The sequence below is a fragment of the Quercus suber genome, unplaced genomic scaffold (assembly GCF_002906115.3).
Source record: "Quercus suber isolate HL8 unplaced genomic scaffold, Cork oak 2.0 scaffold_367, whole genome shotgun sequence".
Lineage (NCBI taxonomy): Eukaryota > Viridiplantae > Streptophyta > Magnoliopsida > Fagales > Fagaceae > Quercus > Quercus suber.
In genome coordinates this window covers 561643-583038 of record NW_027069819.1, presented here as the reverse complement: position 1 = coordinate 583038, position 21396 = coordinate 561643, and the positions used below count along the sequence as shown (strand labels likewise).

The 21396-nt window shown below is 32.4% G+C and overlaps 3 protein-coding genes across 3 annotated transcripts; all 3 read left to right on the top strand.

Moving 5' to 3' along the window:
- The first annotated feature begins 4879 nt into the window (after nucleotides 1-4879).
- LOC136061956 (1-aminocyclopropane-1-carboxylate oxidase homolog 4-like) lies at nucleotides 4880-6761 on the top strand. The gene is made up of 2 exons (XM_065760437.1): nucleotides 4880-5285; nucleotides 6511-6761. Exons 1-2 carry the CDS (start codon nucleotides 5016-5018, stop codon nucleotides 6757-6759), a joined length of 519 nt encoding a protein of 172 aa, XP_065616509.1. The 5' UTR covers nucleotides 4880-5015; the 3' UTR covers nucleotides 6760-6761.
- Nucleotides 6762-9228: 2467 nt separating this feature from the next.
- Nucleotides 9229-11273, top strand: LOC112033675 (1-aminocyclopropane-1-carboxylate oxidase homolog 1). Its single transcript, XM_024066459.2, has 2 exons — nucleotides 9229-9935; nucleotides 10856-11273. Exons 1-2 carry the CDS (start codon nucleotides 9367-9369, stop codon nucleotides 11256-11258), a joined length of 972 nt encoding a protein of 323 aa, XP_023922227.2. The 5' UTR covers nucleotides 9229-9366; the 3' UTR covers nucleotides 11259-11273.
- Nucleotides 11274-17375: 6102 nt separating this feature from the next.
- Nucleotides 17376-19023, top strand: LOC112033676 (serine carboxypeptidase-like 50). Its single transcript, XM_024066460.2, has one exon. The coding sequence runs from the start codon at nucleotides 17481-17483 to the stop codon at nucleotides 18882-18884; it is 1404 nt and encodes a 467-aa protein (XP_023922228.1). The 5' UTR covers nucleotides 17376-17480; the 3' UTR covers nucleotides 18885-19023.
- The last annotated feature ends 2373 nt before the right edge of the window (nucleotides 19024-21396 follow it).

Here is a 21396-nt window from a genome sequence, read left to right as displayed (position 1 = left end):
ACTTTTATACACATACACAAACACATGTATCTATACACATGCACAAAAAATTAGTATCTTTTATAATGAATCCTTAAAATTAAATGTTTCATAGAATTAAATTAATCTTTCACCATCTTCCAAAGTAAAATTCTTACAATTTTCATTTTCAATATAAGTTACCAAATTGCCATTGTGAGTAAAAAAATTTTAATTGAATTAATGAAGTGTTCAAAGACATAAATGATCCAAAACTTTAAAAAAATACAAAAACACATTTTACCATAAAAAATGAATTTGAGAAACAATACGTTCTCTATAACTATTAGACAAATTGGACAATTTTTTTAAGAACATTATTGGACCAACTCAAATAGTTGACTTGTAGTGAAAGGCCTTGTTGACTCTAGCATCACTACAATTCCTTGCTTCTTTGTTCACCTACTTGCAGGGCCAGCTCAAATGTTTCAGAGGCCTAAGACGAAATCTTCAAATAGGGCCTTTATGTTATCACCTAAATAATATTTAACTAGTATTTTATATAATAAAAAAACCATTCTTTTCACTTTTTAATATGATTTTTTTGAGAAAATGCTAAAGTTATAACAAAGTTTACTACAAACTGATGTTGTAACGAATGTGATCAGTACATGAGGTTTACAAAAATGCTAGAGATATTATAAATTTACAACATGAGAATTACAAAGATATATCACCAATCACAAAAATTCATTCAAAAATGCATTCAATATTTTGTTGAAATCCACCTATCATATTCATTGTCATATCAAATTATAAAATTTATGTAGACCACTGTGCACCCTTGGCGCAATGATCACTCCACAAGTATTAGTGCTTGTGGGGTGTGGAGGATAAGGGGTGGGGTTCAAGTCTCTAGGAGGGAGACTTACACACATATACACTTAGATTAGACTAGAGTACAATTTTTATTTTATATAAAAAATAAATAAATAAAAGTTATGTAGTAAATTTATAATATTTTAAACATTTTCCTTTTTGAATTATTTGTGATTAGTAACACGTCTATTTGTAAGACCTATTTATATAAATTTGTCTTATCGTTATCTCTAGCATTACTTCTCTATCTCTAGCATTACTTAATTCTTGGGCCTTTTTAATAGTGAAAAAAAAAAAGGTACACTAAAATTTTTTAATATCTCCCAAAAAATTTTATTAAAAAAAAAAACCAATTTTTGCCCCCAAATTTGGGGCCTTGCTCAAGTAGTAAGGCCCTAGGCAATGGCTTAATTGGCCTATGCCTAGGGCCGGCCCTACCTACTCAAAACACTATCCGACCTAAAACCTAAGACCCGATCTAGTTTAGGATTTGGATTTGGATCTGGATCTGAAATCATTCTCGTTATCGACCTCTAAGGAGTGGACTCAAGTAATCAATGGTCATATATCGTCAATGAGATCAAACGGGCATCATCGACTTTAGGGTTTTTCCTGATTGTTAACAATGGTGTGCTGTTGAAGGTTCAGGACCGTGTGATGGCATCCATGAAAGGTTTTCACGAGCAACCAATGTAGATAAAGTCATGAGTGTATTGTAATGACATAGGTACTACTGCATCCTACATGTCCAACGTGGACTTGTATCATTCCAAAGCTACTAGTTGGAGGTAAAAAAAATCTTCCAAATTCCATTTTTTTTTTTTAAAATTGGTGTAGGCATCTCATTTTATACTTGTTAATAAGTTTTGGTATCCGGCCCAATGATGAGTTTGATATACGTCAACCATGGGTAATTAAAATGTTCTTAATAATTTGGAGGTAATTGCAACTTAGAAGTGCTCAATGCTTTGAAAACAATGCTAATAAATGACATTTGCTCACTATTTTGACCATAAATATTGAACCAAAAAGAATTTTTTAGTGCAATTTTCTTTATTGGAAAGTAGATATCCTGGCTTCAATTTGAACACAAACTTTGCCTAATTTGAAAATATTGTAATTTGCATCTATGAATAAAGAAATTAAATTCAATAAGAATGTGGTATAAAATGTCCTTTTTATACTGCTGATAAACACAATAACAACACTTAAAAACCTGCAATTGACCGACAATTCACGTTGACAAACTTCATCAGATTATATCCAAATACAAAAGCTCAGAGCACCGAGTGTTGGCCAACCCGGTTTTTTTTTAACCCTTGTAGTAGAGAGTACACTTATTATGGACCATTGCCAAAGCTCATATCACTATAGAGAAACCTGAAATTTAATGGCAATTCACTTTGACAGACTTCATGACTAAGTTTTCAAAAAGGAGTTGGGTTGCAAATATATATATATATATATATATATAGCTAAAGTTAAGAGAAAATTTTAATTAGATTCTGAATTGGATTGATAATTTTGCGCCACATGTCTCATCTAAGGTTTTCAATCTTTGTGCCAAGTGAGTTATTGTATCAATTTAATTTCTTAATTTTGCTGCAGTATTTATCACATATTGCAATAATCAAAGAGTCAAATTTTTGTTTTTAATGAATGCAATGAATTTGGCATGTGTTAATTTTTTATAAAGATGGAATGTTGAGAAATCACATTTGTGATTGCCAGAAATTATGCAATTTGAGTAGCAACTATGGCTGAAGCTTGAAATCCAAGCATAAAGTCATTTCGATTCACACATAAGAGTCCTCCATGAACAAACATATTAGTCCCCTCTATCTTGCTATCTAATTGCTAATATTTCTCTCTCTAACTTTCCTTATTGATTTGTTAATCCTTGTTTGAAAAATTTCTTATATCTTTGTAGAGCAAAGGCTACCTTTTCCGTTTAATCCTTCTTCTTCTTCTTCTTCTTCTTCTTCTTCTCTCTCTCTCTCTCTCTCTCTCTCTCTCTCTCTCTCTCTCGTCCCTTGTTAGGACATGTGATTCAATGTTAGGAACATATGTCATCATTTTATGTAATTCACTAATCCTTTAATAAAATGCACTTTACTTATAATTGGGTAGATCTAGGATGTGTTTAATACTTCAAGAAACAAAGTTCCAACTTCAAGTGTTAAAGCCATGCAAGTCTGTCCAAGAAACAAGTGAATAAGTGCTGATTCATTAAAACTCAACAGATAGCTATCTATCGAAGTCTCGACAAATACTATCTATCGAGAGTTATGAAAATCAATTTTTTCAAATCTGATTTTTCAAATCAATTTTTCAAATCTATCGAGAGTTATGAAAAGGGTGGTGTTCATAAATTGAAGAGTTCAAAGGTTCTAAACCGGTAGAAGCTTTCTACTGTAAATTCATCTACAGGGATTGTAGAGTCTAGGGACAAAGATTTTGTATTAGATCTGAAACTTCTCTTTACTATAATGAATTTCTTTTCAGGAAGGTTTCCCCCCTAGGTTTTTTACTGTGAAACTAGTTTGTTTTATTGGTTTTCCTAAGTCGTTATATCTTGTCTTATTTATTTTTCTGCTGCATGATTTTGACATGATATTGATGTTTGTTTGTTTTAACAAGTTTTATTCATAATAAATCTAATTAATAACTTGGATTTAAAACTTGTTAATTCTATCAACCGGGGTTTAAAACTTGGATTTCCTAAGATCCCTTTTTCTCTACTCGCAGACTGCACCTCTCTCTCTAACCTTACCGTGGAGATCAATGTCATGGAGATTGGTTATGGAGATGGTTAATGGCGCTATAAATACTAAGTTGAATTTGTTTGGTTTTTTGGAATGGGTTACGATGTGGTTCGATTGTTGGTGGTTTTAGTTCTTTGTTGGCCTTTGGGTTTCAACGGTGGTGGTATGATTGTGGCTTTTGGGTCTCAGTGGCGGTGGTTTAATTGTGATTGGTGGGTTATGGCGGTGACATGAGGTTTGATGGGTTTTTTATATGGGTTTGGGATTTGGTGATATTTTTTATTATTATTATTATTATTATTTATTTTTTTTGGTAATTGGTGGATGTTGATTTGTGGTAGTGGTAGCTGTAGAGGTGGGTTCTAATTGTGATGGTGGTGGTGGTGGTGGGGGGTTGGTTTTTTTTTTTTTTTTTTTTTACTTCAAGAATTTTTATAGGTTATTTTAAATATAATAAATTTCTTTTTCTCTTTTTGGAAAAAGTGGTAAATGATTTTCTATTACTAGTTTGCTCCCACTGTTTAAGTCTAAAATGCCCCTTCATTTCAGCTTAAATAAATCTAGGCGTGTCAGTTGAGAGTTACAAGACTCGTAACGTGCTTCTTGAACTATATAGGATCAGGTGCCATGTTAAAATGCCAAGATGATCTGAAATAAATTGGAGAACTTCAGATAAAACTTGTTTATGTTTGGTTATTTTAACAAATGGGTCAAGTTTAAACCAAGATTTGGACTTCACTATTGATTGAGTTAATCTCGAATATAATATATTTTTGAACAAGTTGGTAAGAATGAGATTTGTTTTGACTATATATATAATGCTCATTTTTGTTTGGCTCTTTTATACTCCTACGTTCACCTTATTGGAACTCATCCTCCAAAATCATGATGTAAAAAGGAATGGTGTAAAATAATGAGTATAAGAAAAAAGGTCATGATATATATTTTTTTGTTGTAATTTAATTATTTTTATTTTGAATAAGTCATACTTCCCCCTAATGATTACAATTTTCTTAAATTTATTTGTATGCCACTTCTAGCGTCCCTTACTAGTTGACAATTTATGGTATTTCCAAGGGAGACAACCTAGGTTCAAATCTTTCCTCCCCTAACTATCAAATTATCAATAAAAAAAAAATGGGGTAGTGAAACTCTTTTGTTCTCTAATTTAATATCTACTCATGGAATGAGAAAATAATGAATGCGAATTGGAGATATTCAAACTCATATTTAACTTACTAAACTCTTGTTCATTGTTGTAAAATGAAAATCTAAACATGTCATAATGGTACCAGGGACACCATCCAAATAAGACTTGGTCCCAAGCTGGCAGACCTTGATGAAATCCCTGAGATATGTAGGAACGAGGTGATTGAGTGGGATCGAGAGATCAAACAGTTGGGAGAGCGTTTGATGGGGCTGCTGTGTGAAGGGCTAGGAGTGGAGAATGGGAGGTTGAAGGACATGACATGCTTGGAAGGGAGAGTGGTGGTGGCCCACTACTACCCCTGCTGTCCACAACCTGATTTAACGGTTGGGCTTGCATATCATACAGATCCAGGGGTGTTGACGGTGGTGCAACAGGACCATGTTGGTGGGTTGCAGGTTAAGTATGGCGGGGGTTGGTTGGATGTAAAACCTATCCCTGGAGCTCTTGTTATAAACATTGGGGATTTGCTTCAGGTAAAATCATCTTAAGCTCAAAGCTCAACTATTATAATAAGGCAATAAAACTAGGTTCATATTCTTTATAGAGTAACTTGACACTTTAATCTGTTAAATTCGTTTTAAAAAAATCATCATATCAATCATTATTAGAAGATTATAGCCCATCATGTTAACTTGTAAAAATTATCATTTTTATTTAATGCTATGATTACTTGTGGATGGTTTATGAAGTCTAATAAAATTTAGTTAGATTATATATTAGAGTCTTACTATCTAATTTAGCTTCTGCACTTTGATCTATTTGATATAATACGGGAATTTGTTGAACATTACATGCAATCTAAGATTACAAATTTTAATATATAACCCTTATGATTGATGGTAAGGATTACAAATTTTGCTGTATTATTTGATTGATGGTAAGGATTACAAATTTTAATATATAACCCTTATGAATTGATGACTTGATGTGTGCAATATATCTTGAGGGAAGGGAAAAAGGGTCTCTTTCCTTGCCCAATGCTTGAGGTTGATTCTGATCCCAATCTCCTTCAGTGCCTCCTCCTGGTGACCTTCCTTTTTAGCTATTCCTCGGCCATTAGGGCTAGGTTGGGTTTTTTTTTTTTGGCTGAATGGTCTTTAGAGCTAATTGATTAATAGGTCACCTTCCACCTCTGATGCATTGAAGATAATGATAAGGGTTTGAATTACATTGATGCATCGAAGATCGTAAGGGCTTGAATAAATTACATTTGTTATCAAAGATTATGATAAGGGTTTGATTTACATTCGTTACTGCCAGCAGCAAGCATGTATGAGCTAGAATTGAGTTCAAAGATGCATATCCTTGTACTGATGAAAACAGAGAGATTTGTTGTAGATGGGGTAGATGGGGTTTTCAATGTAAGTTTACTGTCATGTAGGCTAATTTTTGACCATCTTGTTTAGGTGTGGGCTGTTTTGGTATGGTATTGTTTTAGTTTTGTGTTGTATTGTTTTTGCTGTTTTGTCAGCTTCTTCTGTACTGTGTTGCTGTTCTCAGTATGTTTCAATGAATTTTTCTTGATTATAAAATATATAAAAAGTATATAGCAACTTCCATAATGTGCCAATATTTTTATATTTGAAACTCATGTTATTTAAGAATAGTTACTTTTTTTTTTTGGGTTTAGTAACTGAATTTTGAAAACTAATAGCTCTATTACTCTTCTAATTTTGATCTGAAATCTTGTTTCTTCAGATTATATCGAATGAAGAATACAAAAGTGCAGAGCACCGAGTATTGGCCAATTCTTACCATGAACCAAGAGTGTCAATGGCAGTTTTCTGCAGCCCAGGAAATAGAGATGATGTTTATGGACCATTGCCAGAGCTCATATCACCAGAGAAACCTGCAATTTACCGGCAGTTCACGTTGACAGACTTCATGACTAGGTTTTTCAAAAAGGAGTTGGACTGCAAATCTTTGACAAATTACTATAAGCTGTGAAACTCGTAGGAAAAATGGTACGAACAATGATAACATGTAGATTGTAGAGTATANTTCAAGAATTTTTATAGGTTATTTTAATGTGTTATAATCTTAAAATAAAAAATGTGATGTAGGATATATTGTTAAGTAGTATGTTAAAATAGATAAAGTAATTTTTTTTTAGAGAGATTTAATCTATAATATCTAGAAACCCATTGATTTTTTTTTTTTTTTTTTTTTTTTGAGAAGAGAAGAAGAAAAATCTCATTGATTTTTAGGGTCTGTTTTGGTTGGAAATGTGAAAAAGTAAGAGGATAAAAAATGGGGAGAGAATAGAAAAGTTTTTATTTTTTCCTCATGGTGTTTAGTTTGAGAATAGAAAAGTGAAAGGATAGAAAATATAGTTTGTATAAATTTACTTTCTTGCTCCTAATAGATAAAAAAAAAAAATGACAAATAAGAAGAAAAAAAATACAAATGAACAAAAAAAAAAAAATAAAAGCACCAAAAGTGTACAGAGAAGGGAAAAAAAAGCTAAAGAAGGAAGTTTATAATAAATAAATAAATAAATAAAAGGAAAAAAGGAAAACGACCAAAAAAAAAAAAACTAAAGGAGATTAAAAAAAAAGGAAAAAGGACAAAAAAAAAAAACTAAAGAAGGAAATTTATAAAATAAAATAAAAAGAAACAGCTCACATGTATTTTTTAAAAAAAAAAAAAAAAAAAAGACAACGCGTAAAAAATATATGACAAAACTGAAAAGAAAGCAGGAAAAAAAATTAAAAGAAAAAAAAAAGACTGTGAACAGTACCTAACATGTTGGCAAATGGGAGTTTTTTGTCAAAATATTCTCTTTTATTTGGGAGAGAAAATTTTTTAGTAGACTTAGAGAAAAAAACACTTAGACCTTACCATTTATTTTTATTTCTCACTACCCAACCAAACATACTCCAAAAAAGTTTTCCATTTTATTTTTTCTTCAAAATTTTCTATCCACCTTATTTCACTTTCAAACAAACATACCCTTAATATAAGCCGGAATAAAGTTACTTTTAGTATATGAAAATATGATATTATTACAATACAAAAACAAGCTAGCCCTGCATATGGATTAATTGGTCCCTCCAAAAATATTCACATACCTAGTCTAATGTTAGTTTTAGAGGTTTTCCTTTTGAAATATGTTGTTGTATGATCGATCAAAGGGCTAAGACAATTATCTCTCAAAACTACATAGAATGACACACTAGCACGAGTGAGAAAATATATTTGATACCATAAGTATGTCTTAATCTTATTGGTTGATGATTGGACGTATCCAAAGCATGGAACTATTAGGATTAAAGAAAGTATGTATATGGAAGTAATGAAAATAATTAGATAAGTGGGTTGTCTAGCAAATTATGGCATATAAAATGACTAAAACAAAGTAAAAGTATTAGTTACCCTTCAGTCATTAGCCTTTGGTAAGCAAGTGACTGGAGCAATTGTCATATGTTTTATTTTGTTGTAGGTCTTATGCATCATACAATGTTAATTTCTTTATAGCATTCCTTTTGAAATATGACCATTTTTACAATTACAATATTTTAGTTTCTCAAGTAAACTTCACCCAACAAAACACACGTTTACTCAAACCCACCCAAAAAAAAAAAAAGTTGTCAAGATGCTTTTTTTTTTTTTTTTAATTTTTTTAAGTAAAAAAAAGTGCACTATGTTTGTGCATGTTCAAATATGAAAATCGTTAAATGTTTATTGTTTTACTTAAACTAGTGATTTTTTTTGTGGCATTCTTAGTCATTAAGCTTCATTTCTTTATTTATTTTAACCCTATCTATCTCTCTCACACACACACATAAATATTGAGTTATGATTAATTACAAACCCCCCCACAAGTTAAAAATCCTGACTACGCAACTGTATGTAAACATCATCAATTGGGACAAAATTGCCCTTTGCCCTTTTCGAGCAAATTATATAGCCTTATGCCCTATTTTCTAAATTAATTAGGAAAATACCCATTTTTTGAAACTCGACTTACTCAAAATTAAGTTAAAAAAAAAAAAAAAAATCTGGGGTCCTATAGTGACATTTTTAAGGACTTATCCTGATGTTTTAAGGATCTATAGAGGCGTTTTGTAACTCGATTTCCATGTACTCGAGTTCCATGCAATTTTTTTACCTATAACTCGAGTTTATAGAGTTCAAGTTACAAAATGCCACTATAGGTTCTTAAAAACATCACTATAAAGTTTAATTCGATTTTGAGTAAATCAAATTTAAAAAAAATATCATTTCTCTAATTATTTTGAAAAGATGAAAAGAAGGAATAAGACTATATAATTTGCCCGAAAAAAAAAATGCCAATTTTGTCCTCATCAATTGTCTATTTTCGGCCAAGAAAAGTTGACAAGTTGTGTTCTACACTACTCCTTTGCCTTGCACGTCTGAAACTCTTCTCTTTTAACACCCAATTCGTCGATAAAGCTGAATGCATTTTTGTCTTTTAACTCTCACAGCTCACACACTAGAAGAAAAACCAAAAAAGGAAAGAACCAACATTTAAAAAAAAGCTTAATTAATTAATTAATTATTAACACTCAACAGCCAAATACCAAAGCATTAATGGCTTCTACTACTGTCACTGCCTCAGTTTTGTTCCAAATCGGAACTGGACGACGCCTCCACGTGATGACGCCACGTGTCCCGGTGTCCCACCGGCTCCGCAGCACAACCATCATGAGCAGCTCCGAAAGCTACGACAGAGCCAACGAGGTGAAACGGTTCGACGAATCCAAGGTCGGAGTGAAAGGCCTTGTCGACTCTGGCATCACCACCATCCCTCCGTTCTTCGTTCACCCACCCGAGACCCTATCCGATCTCAAACCCGATACCCGAACCGGGTCCGGATCCGAAATCATTCCCGTCATCGACCTCTCTGGAGCGGACTCGGGTAGTAATCGACGGTCAGATGTCGTCGATGAGATGAGACGGGCAGCGTCGACTTTCGGGTTTTTCCAGATTGTTAACCATGGTGTGCCTTTGGAGGTTCTGGACCGTACGATGGCATCCATGAAGGGTTTCCACGAGCAACCAACGGAGGTTAAGGCGCGGGTGTATCGTAGAGACATAGGCACCGGTGTATCTTACATGTCCAACGTGGACTTGTATCATTCTAAAGCCGCCAGTTGGAGGTAATAGTAATTTTCCCCCTATTTGAGTTTTTGTATATATATTATTATTTCTCTAATCAGTACTTTCTTAGCAATATAATAAATTTCTTTTTCTCTTTTTGGAAAAAGTGGTAAATGATTTTCTATTACTAGTTTGCTCCCACTGTTTAAGTCTAAAATGCCCCTTCATTTCAGCTTAAATAAATCTAGGCGTGTCAGTTGAGAGTTACAAGACTCGTAACGTGCTTCTTGAACTATATAGGATCAGGTGCCATGTTAAAATGCCAAGATGATCTGAAATAAATTGGAGAACTTCAGATAAAACTTGTTTATGTTTGGTTATTTTAACAAATGGGTCAAGTTTAAACCAAGATTTGGACTTCACTATTGATTGAGTTAATCTCGAATATAATATATTTTTGAACAAGTTGGTAAGAATGAGATTTGTTTTGACTATATATATAATGCTCATTTTTGTTTGGCTCTTTTATACTCCTACGTTCACCTTATTGGAACTCATCCTCCAAAATCATGATGTAAAAAGGAATGGTGTAAAATAATGAGTATAAGAAAAAAGGTCATGATATATATTTTTTTGTTGTAATTTAATTATTTTTATTTTGAATAAGTCATACTTCCCCCTAATGATTACAATTTTCTTAAATTTATTTGTATGCCACTTCTAGCGTCCCTTACTAGTTGACAATTTATGGTATTTCCAAGGGAGACAACCTAGGTTCAAATCTTTCCTCCCCTAACTATCAAATTATCAATAAAAAAAAAATGGGGTAGTGAAACTCTTTTGTTCTCTAATTTAATATCTACTCATGGAATGAGAAAATAATGAATGCGAATTGGAGATATTCAAACTCATATTTAACTTACTAAACTCTTGTTCATTGTTGTAAAATGAAAATCTAAACATGTCATAATGGTACCAGGGACACCATCCAAATAAGACTTGGTCCCAAGCTGGCAGACCTTGATGAAATCCCTGAGATATGTAGGAACGAGGTGATTGAGTGGGATCGAGAGATCAAACAGTTGGGAGAGCGTTTGATGGGGCTGCTGTGTGAAGGGCTAGGAGTGGAGAATGGGAGGTTGAAGGACATGACATGCTTGGAAGGGAGAGTGGTGGTGGCCCACTACTACCCCTGCTGTCCACAACCTGATTTAACGGTTGGGCTTGCATATCATACAGATCCAGGGGTGTTGACGGTGGTGCAACAGGACCATGTTGGTGGGTTGCAGGTTAAGTATGGCGGGGGTTGGTTGGATGTAAAACCTATCCCTGGAGCTCTTGTTATAAACATTGGGGATTTGCTTCAGGTAAAATCATCTTAAGCTCAAAGCTCAACTATTATAATAAGGCAATAAAACTAGGTTCATATTCTTTATAGAGTAACTTGACACTTTAATCTGTTAAATTCGTTTTAAAAAAATCATCATATCAATCATTATTAGAAGATTATAGCCCATCATGTTAACTTGTAAAAATTATCATTTTTATTTAATGCTATGATTACTTGTGGATGGTTTATGAAGTCTAATAAAATTTAGTTAGATTATATATTAGAGTCTTACTATCTAATTTATACATTACAAACTTGTAGGCTATACCTGATTGAAAAAAAAAAAAAAAAAAAAAACCATTTGTTTGTACAAATTTCATATTTTAAATAGTTATAGTTTAGCCCCTAGAATATGTTTCACTTAAAATGAAAAGATTTCATTTCTTGAATAAGATTTTAGTTCCAGTATTTGAAATATTATAATTAACCAAAAAAAAATTATAATGTGCCAATTGTCATTTTTCTCTCCTTTGTGCATTTGGAGGCAAATTGCTTTTTAACACCAATCATTTTCACTCAAATCCTCCACAGATTTTTACATATCGGCTTTTTTATTTTAACTTTCTATATGTTGCACTGGAAGTGCCGATGAACTTTGAAAAGTGTCAGTGCATCACTAGATAAGTGATAGTGTTTGACGTATTTCATTAAAGGGAATTTTCACACATAAGAGATTTATACTTAAAAAACTGTTTATGTATCTAAATATTTTTCAATTTTTACACTCACAGGTGAGAAACTTTTTATTTTTTTTGCCGGATTAAATTAGCAAAAAACTCACTACAATGTGTATGAATTGATTTATTTGTTATTGTTCTTTCCACCTAAGCTATCTGTGATTGTGAATGAATCTGTAAAAATGGTAGATTTGAAACAATAACATCCATTTCATAATCTTTATTATACAAAGTCGTTAAACTTATGAAATTAAGGTGTGCATAACATAGGGGCTACTGAATTTTTGTGCCTTTTTACACAATATGCATATATCTCTGCAGGCAAGATTTGAATAAATTAAAGGGATTCAATTGTTTCACATCTTACAGTATCTACACTCTTTTATATAGTACGTAATGTTTGGACATTGACATTCTTACCTCATTTATATCGTGTGTAATGTATGGATATTCTTACCGGCAATTTACACACAATAACAACCCTCCAAAACCTGCAATTTACCGGTGGTTCACGTTGACAGACTTCATGACTAGGTTTTCATAAAGGAGTTGGACTGCAAATCTTTGACTAATTACTACTCTAAGCTGTAAAACACGTAGGAAAAATTATATGAACAATGATAACTTGTAGATTGTAGAGTATATACATACAAACTTGTAGGCTATACATACATACACACACACACATATATACACATATATATATATATGTATATATATTTAAAAAAACCATTTGTTTGTCCATATTTCAAATTTTAAATAGTCATAATTTAGTCTTAACTGCCATTGTTCTCTTCTTCGTGCATTTGAACGCAAATTGCTCTTTAACGCCAATAATTTTCACTATAATCCTCCACAAGTTTATAAATATCTTCATTTTTGTTATAACTTTGTATATAGTGATGCCTCCAAGAATATTTTTTAGGGTGGTCACTATGAATATTAAATTATACAAAATTTAATAAAAAGAACTTGAATATATTAATGTCACAAAAAAAATATATATATATATATATATATATATGTGAAGTATTACAATTTTGTCTACTAACAAAGAGACAAACGTTGAACATGAATTCTCAGCCATTAAAACAGGAAGATAATGTTGAACATTGGTTTGATGTGTCCATCATATTCATAGGGTACAGTACTTCCATGACTTTATGCATGGAGGAGTCCTGATCTTCTTATAGGGTTGTGTCAGAAGGACACGTCTATGACACTTTATCATCACCCACTCTGCATATATCAATGAACATTTCGCCACACGATATGTGGGCTTCTCCTTTTTCCTTTTTTTTTGTGAGGGTCACGTGGGAAAGGTAGTGAAAAAGGCAATGAAAGGAGAGAGTTTCTTTTGTATATATATGTCGGTGGATCTAAGAGTTAAGTTTTTTTAAATATACACTAAATGAAAAACAAACATTAATTCTTGTAAGAGGAAAGATATACACTAAATCGAAAACGGACATTAATTCTTATGGGAGAGAAGAATTTACCCCAAGAAGGAACCTAATTGAGAAAAGATTCATTCCTCCTATAAAAATGCATCTTTTAGGGTTTAAGTGGAAACTCCCACCTTTTCCATTCTGCTATTTAAGAGTTAGGGCTTTTTAGATGTATACAGTATACTAAATGGAAAACAAAGGAAAGAATCTACCCCAAGAATGAGCCTAATTGAGGAAAGATTCATTCCTTTCTTAAAAAGGCATTTTTTAGGGTTTAAGGGGAAACCCACACCTTCCTCCTTCTGCTTTTATAGCGTTGAGCCTAAGCAAAAANCAGTATACTAAATGGAAAACAAAGGAATGAATCTACCCCAAGAATGAGCCTAATTGAGGAAAGATTCATTCCTTTCTTAAAAAGGCATTTTTTAGGGTTTAAGGGGAAACCCACACCTTCCTCCTTCTGCTTTTATAGCGTTGAGCCTAAGCAAAAGAGTGAATAACGCATGCGTGCGTAGTTTTTGATTGGTACACCCTTCTTTATGCTCAATACTTATAAGGCAAGGGTGGGAAGCATCTCTCCCCAATGTGAGATTAAACAAATTCATGAGAATTGTATCGGCTACTTGTCCATTCCCAAAGCGAACAATACCTAATTGAGGAAGATTCATTCCTCCCACAATTCTAATTTGTGCCAAATATTAACATCACATTTTAACCCATTAATAAAAAATTGTTATATAAGATTTGTTTTGAAATGTTGTAGATGTAGCATTATGCCAAAAATAATTATGGTATCTCAAACATAATCCCTAACCCCTTAAACCACAAAAAAAAAAAAAAAAAAAAAAACCCAAATTAACAACAAAAATAATCCAAACAAGAACAAAACTAGACCAAACAACGAGTGAACAAATTATTTCACAAAAAGCCAATTCAAAAAGAAAAAGAAAAATAATCATTCAAATTTGTAACTCTTTCAACCTATTACATAAAATAAAATCCATAATTTCTTTTATTTTTATTTTGAATAAATGACTCGAGAAGAATATTGTAGTCATGAGTTTTCCTTGGCAGTACTGGCAGTTATGCTCTTTTTGATTTTACAATTGCAATAATTTTGTTATCCTTAATAACTTAGCTTGCCGTTGTAGCAAATATTATCCTTTTTTTTTTCTTCTCTTCTCTATTATCACTTTAATTTACTATATTATTTTCATCTCAACATTCTCAGTTCTCACTTTATCTCTTATTAATTTTTTTGCATTTTTTTGGAACTCGTTTTTTTTTTTTTTAAATTCGAGATTTATGCCAAACTCTAGTTTTACAAGGTTGAAATTCAAAAAAATGGTACATAACTTTTGCAAAATAATAATATTTGGCTATTTTTACCATGGAATGTTTGTCTACTTCATGTCTTTGTGAAACCAATAAAGTAATAGTTGTACTAGCAAAGAAGGGTAAACACTGAACCAATGAAAGAATACAATCAATGTCCAAATTTTGTTTATAACAAGACAACAACTATGCTTGAGACATTTTCAGTTTCGTAGAGTTGTTAAATAATTTATTTTTAATTTTTAAATAATATTACACACATTTTTACTCATATATATTTTTAAAAATTACAAATAATATTATTTAAACTCTTCTACCAAACGAGGCCTTTGCAATTTAGCACTCCCCGGAATGCTCTATAAACCTTTTTGTAAATGGAAAAAATTAATCGGCGTTCTAAAGATATTTTTTAGTGGACTAGTTTAGAAAAAAACAGAAAGCAATTAAACTTCTCTTCGGCTCTTCTTACCAACAAAAATAAAAAAGTAGTAAATTAATTAACCCATCACATGTCACACCTGGTGAATAAAAAAACTCTCAAAAGAAAAAGATTCCGAGGACAAAACTTGCTTGAAACGGTACAAATGTGACTGCAAAGTTCAACAACTAGTCGACACTCGTTTCTGGCTTCAATGATTAATAAATTCGTGGCACATGCCTCTCCCTCCCAAACTCTCAATACCTTTCCTTTATTTAATATGGTAGCATTGGCTGCACGTGTTGCTCTAATAGTGAGAAAATTAATATAAATTTTGTGTGTGAAATCGTGAATTTTGACTCACTTGATTTGATTATATTAAAAAAGAAGTTTAATGTAGCTCACCTAATTTTGGCTCACCCAATAAACCAAAAGCAATGTAGCTCTAGTGCTATCCATCAATAATAGCTTACTTATGATTTGTTGTGAAATTAATGTGAAAATGTTGTGAATTTAACATTTTTATTTGATATATAAGAAACTGAAATTTCAAAAATTGTGAAAATATTGTGATAATAATAAGTGTTGTAACATTTTTTTTTTAAACATTTATTTTCAGTTGTAGTTAGCTATAGCCTCATATTTTATTATTTTATTTCGACTTGTAAGAAATTGACATATCAATAATTGTGAAAATATTGTAAAATTTGTTGTGTCAGTCTAATAATATAAATGTCAGCTTACATCAATATTTAAAAGAAAAAAAAAACACAAACCCATTACTGGAAAAAAAAAAATGACTAACTAAACCAAAGCACTGTTCTAGCTAGAGTGCTGCACAGTGCAAAAACACTGGATGTACAGTGCCAAGACACTGTGCGCGCATTTGCACTTTTATTATAAACATTTTATTTTTAGTTGTGGTTGGTCACAGTCTCATATTTTATTATTTTATTTCGATTTATAAGAAATTGACACGTTAATAATTATGAAAATATTGTAAAATTTATTATGTCAGTATAACAATATATATACAAGCTTACATAAATATTTAAAAGGAAAAAAAAAAACACAAACAAATTACTAAAAAAAAATTAGGCACGGTAGCTAAAATGCCTCTTGGTACTATAGCTACCGTGCAAAAATACTATATTAATAAGTGTCACAACATTTTCACAAAACATTTATTTTTAGTTGTGGTTGGTCACAGTTTCATATTTATTATTTTATTTTGACTTATAAGAAATTAGCAACTCAATAATTGTGAAAATATTGTGAAATTTGTTGTGTCAATATAACAATATATATAAAAAAAAGTACAAATGGAAGACTTAAAAAAAAAAATGTAACTATTGTAGCTATAGTGTCACTCGACACTGTAGCTACTGTGCAAACTTAAACAAAAGGGTTAAAAAAAAAAAAAGACTCACGAAACCAAAGCATTGTAGCAGATATAGTGCTGCACAATGAAATACGTTGGGTGCACAGTGCCGAAGCACTATAGCAGGCATAGCTGCTTTTATATATTTGTAAGAAATTGACATGACAATAATTATAAAAATATTGTAAAATTTTTTGTGTCAGTGTAACAATATATATACTAGCTTACATAAATATTTAAAAGGAAAAAAAAAACAAATAGATTACTTTAAAAAAAAAAAAATTAGGCATGGTAGCTACGTGCCGCTTGGTACTGTAGCTACAATGCAAAAATACTGTACTAATAAGTGTCACAACATTTTCATAAAATATTTACTTTCAGTTGTGGTTAGTCACAGTTTTATATTTTATTATTTTATTTTGATTTATAAGAAATTAACACCTCAATAATTGTGAAAATATTATGAAATTTGTTGAGTTAGTATAACAATATATTAAAAAAAGGGACCAGCTTGTGTTCAGTGAAAGTTTTCACTAGACATGTTGGATCTTGGACATGTGTCCACTCTTAGACACGTGTCCAAATCTTACCGTATCCAGTAAAAATTTTTACTAGACTGCCAAAAAAAAAAATACAGGTGGAAGCCTTAAAAAAAATGTAACTAGTGTAGCTACAGTGCTGCTCGGCACTATAATTACTGTGCAAAAGAATTTGTTTTTCCAACTTTTTTTTTTTTTTTTCACAGAGTGCTTTTCTACTGTTGCCGCTACAGTGCGTGCACTGTGCAATACGTTATTTGCACAGTACCGAAGCACTGTAGCGGCATAGCCGCTTTTTATATATAAGAAGATAAGATATCATTACCTACTTCACCTCTTCAAGTGTCTTCAACCACACAAAAAACTATCAGCCACATTTACAGTCCTCAGTTCACTTTTACTCTCTCTAGTCTCTAATGGAGCAATCAACACGGTCCAACTCCCTTAACCTTGTCCTTGTCTTCTTCTTCTTCCTCTCCTTCTGTAACATCCCAACTTTATTATCATTACCATCTTCTTCTTCCTCTTCTTCTTCAACCTCTGCTTTTCCCAGCGAAGCTCTCCCCACTAAATCAGGCTATCTCCCTGTCAATCCCACCACTGGTTCCGCCATTTTCTACACTTTCTATGAAGCCCAGGAACCCATTTCGACTCTCTCCCAAACCCCACTTCTCATTTGGCTCCAAGGTGGCCCTGGCTGCTCCTCCATGACTGGTAACTTCTTTGAACTTGGACCCTGGCGTGTCAATTTTCTTAAGGCCAAGTCTGACCCCCTTGTTCTTGAACCCAATTCTGGTTCTTGGAACCGCTTATTCGGCCTTCTTTTCCTCGATAATCCGATTGGTACTGGGTTTAGTATTGCTTCTACACCCGAAGAAATCCCTAGAGATCAATATACAGTCGCCACGCATCTTTTTGCTGCAATCACTTCGTTTATTGAACTAGACCCATCGTTTAAGTTTCGTCCAATATATATTACGGGTGAGAGCTATGCAGGTAAGTATGTTCCAGCGATTGGATACTATATTTTGAAGAAAAATGCAGACTTGGCCGTGTCTGAGCAGGTGAACTTAGCAGGTGTTGCTATTGGAAATGGTTTGACTGACCCGATCACTCAGGTGGCAACTCATGCTGTGAATGCTTACTTTTCGGGTTTGATCAATGAAAGGCAAAAGAGTGAGTTGGAGAAAGCACAATGGGAGGCAGTTGGGCTGACCAAATCGAAGAATTGGAGAGAGGCCACAAATGCTAGAAATAAGGTCTTGCGTTTGTTGCAAAACATGACAGGGTTGGCCACATTGTATGATTTTACAAGGAAGGTTCCTTACAATTCTGACTTGGTTACTGATTTTTTGCGAAACAATGAGGTGAAAAAGGCCTTAGGAGCGAATGAATCGATTGTGTTTGAGGAATGTAGTGATGCACCGGGGGATGCATTGCATGATGATGTGATGAAGAGTGTGAAATATATGGTGGAGTTTTTGGTGAAGAAGAGCAAGGTTTTGTTGTATCAAGGGCATTTTGATTTGAGAGATGGTGTGGTTTCAACTGAGACTTGGGTGAAGACAATGGATTGGGAGGGAGCTAAGAATTTTTCAATGGCAGAGAGGAAGGTTTGGAAGATAAATAAAGCGCTTGCTGGGTTTGTGCAGAAATGGGGGAGTTTGAGTCATGTTGTGGTTTTGGGGGCTGGGCATTTTGTGCCGACTGACCAGTCATTGAGTTCACAGGCAATGATAGAAGACTGGGTTTTGGAGAGGGGCTTATTTGGCCATCAACAAGAGGAGGATTTGTTATCAAATTTCCTGGGTGCATTGTAAAATTTGTTTCCCTTATTCTCTTGTTGTTGTACTTGTATCAATTAGTAACTCAAATCATGGGCAAGCTTAAAATGGGATGTTAAGAACGTTGCAATTTGCATCATTGAATAAATGATCTGCTTTGATTTGTCGGATTTTATATTTGATGCTTACATACCAATTGGTTGAACTTCACTTTTCTACAGATTGTTTTCCCCCTATTGGGTCTTTTGGCAGGAGAGATCTGAATCTGCAATTTCAACATACCATGTTGAAAAGATTTCGATAATCCCCATTTTTGGATAAACAAAATTACCTTTATCAACACTAGAATAATACAAGCATAGCACACCTTTACAGTGGTTATAGACACATAAAACGCCAAAAAACTGGATTTCAAGAACCTTAGCCAACTTTACTAACAACTGTAACAGGTAACAAAGCAAGGCATAAAGAGCATGGCTCCAATATTAATAAATGCCCTCAGTCAATCCATTTTTCGCCTGCATTTTCCACCTATAAATTTTGTCTTATATTGAACACACTAGTATCCTTACTATATTTAAAATTGATAATTACACAAGTTTCGAGCTTAAAAATTCGTGTCTGCAGGAATTTGTTATCCTCCATATGTGTTAGAGGCTGATTCCAATGTCATATTCGTTTAATGCATTTTTGAGGAATATATTCTCATCCAAATCTGTTGGGACAGCAGATTCAAATTTCACATTTATTTAAGGTAGTTTTCAATAAGAAGAATAAAGTTCTCACCATTCTAGCTAGCCTTGCACTTAAGTTGTAAATCTCCAGTCAATGAGACAAAGAGGAAGTCTCATTTTTTGCCCTCTAAAATTCTTGAGCAAATTCATTTGTTTGGGGAAAATTAAACCGAGGTTATTCGTCCAACTAGTAAACAAAAGGAAGTTTTTGTTGGCATCAAATTGAGGAGAATTAAAATGTGAACCATAGACTCTCCTCGACATTATTCTATCTCAACTAACTGATCAGTGATTCTTCTACTTTTCTGTTTTGGCCTCTACCCACAATAATATTAATCTACTATATTATAAAAATGTGAGCTTCATTAAAATTCTACTTTATGCACACCAATGTAACCCTTTTTATGTCTAATCAACTAGAAGATTGTTACCATCATATATTGTATGCAGACTGAGTATGTCAATTGTTTCATCAAAGTATTTTCTTCAACAGTTTTCCAAAGAAAACATCTCTCTAAGCAGTATAATATGTCAAGATATTGAGTTCAATTCATGGAAGATAAAGACTTAAAGAAAAAGTTTAGTTTGTTGCATATAGTTTATTGTTCTTGTGTGATTAAAAGTGGGGAGGTGCGGTTTTGTTTATAATTGTCCCTCTTGAAATTTGATGTGATGTAAATTTGATCCATGAAAGCTTGATTTGGAAAGAAAGCTATTCAAAGGAAAAAAAAAATCAAGTGAGAATAAACAATACACAGCCAAATTGTTTTCTTTTTACTTTCTTTTCATATATTTACAGGATACTTCAAATAAATATTATAAATTAGCCAAGCATAATAATCAACATAAACATGACAAATTTAAGTTGATTTAACAACAATCCACAAGCAAGACATCAATTTTGTACACATCCAATAAGAAGAAAAAAAAGAAAAAAAAAAGAAAAGAAAAAGAAGGAGACCTAGTCTAGTAAAAAACTATCCATAAGCTGTAAACTATTTTTCTTCTCTCCGGCTAGACTATTGGATGAGGCGACTGTTGGATATATTTCAAAAATAGTTTAATTTTGTGATTATGTAAACAAAAGCAACATACAAATCTAATCATAAACAAGAACACAAATAGATTCTATAGGCAAAAGTAATAAATAAATTTTGTATATAAGAAGAAATCTAAATAATTAAATAACTCATAGACTAAATATGTGAAAAATGAATGATGCAGAACTGATCAAATATTGTGCTTGACACAATCTTCTTAAAGTAGATTTAGATTTAATTAGTAGGGTGTAAAGACTCATGGATGTCTGGCTTACAAGATAAAATGATCAATAATATGTAGAAAAGCACTGCAATCTACGTGCCTAGCGAATTGAACTATATATTTTTCTCTCCCTTTGGCTCTATGCAAATGTATGCACAAAAATATTTTATTTGAAAAAGTTTCTCAGTAAAAATAGCTATTATAAATGAGGGATTATAAATATTTACGTTAGCGAATAGACACGTTATTTAGGAAAAATTGTTTTCTTCATGAATGTGATATATGGTAATGTTTCTACAAACACTAATATCCTGTCACAGGGTCCCACAGGAAGTTCTAAACTTCTCTTTGAACTCCAGGAACCAAATAAAATTGAAGACCTTTTATTCAGTTTCAAAGAAACAAAGCAAGCTAGCAAATCTTGTCAAAGGAGTCATAACAAATTGACAAATACCACATAAATAATTATCAAGATCAAAATAACAAAAGTAATTTGCTTATGAAATATAACCAACTGTGAATGCCACTATTAATATCCTTATCTCTAAAAG

What these genes read in the sequence shown, in the direction of transcription:
- LOC112033675 (XM_024066459.2), top strand. Translation starts at nt 9,367, where the DNA reads ATGGCTTCTACTACTGTCACTGCCTCAGTTTTGTTCCAAATCGGAACT. An exon ending in TCTAAAGCCGCCAGTTGGAG is followed by an intron (nt 9,936 to 10,855) that starts GTAATAGTAATT and finishes TAATGGTACCAG; the next exon opens with GGACACCATCCAAATAAGAC.
- LOC112033676 (XM_024066460.2), top strand. Translation starts at nt 17,481, where the DNA reads ATGGAGCAATCAACACGGTCCAACTCCCTTAACCTTGTCCTTGTCTTC.
- LOC136061956 (XM_065760437.1), top strand. Translation starts at nt 5,016, where the DNA reads ATGGGGCTGCTGTGTGAAGGGCTAGGAGTGGAGAATGGGAGGTTGAAG. An exon ending in ACATTGGGGATTTGCTTCAG is followed by an intron (nt 5,286 to 6,510) that starts GTAAAATCATCT and finishes TTGTTTCTTCAG; the next exon opens with ATTATATCGAATGAAGAATA.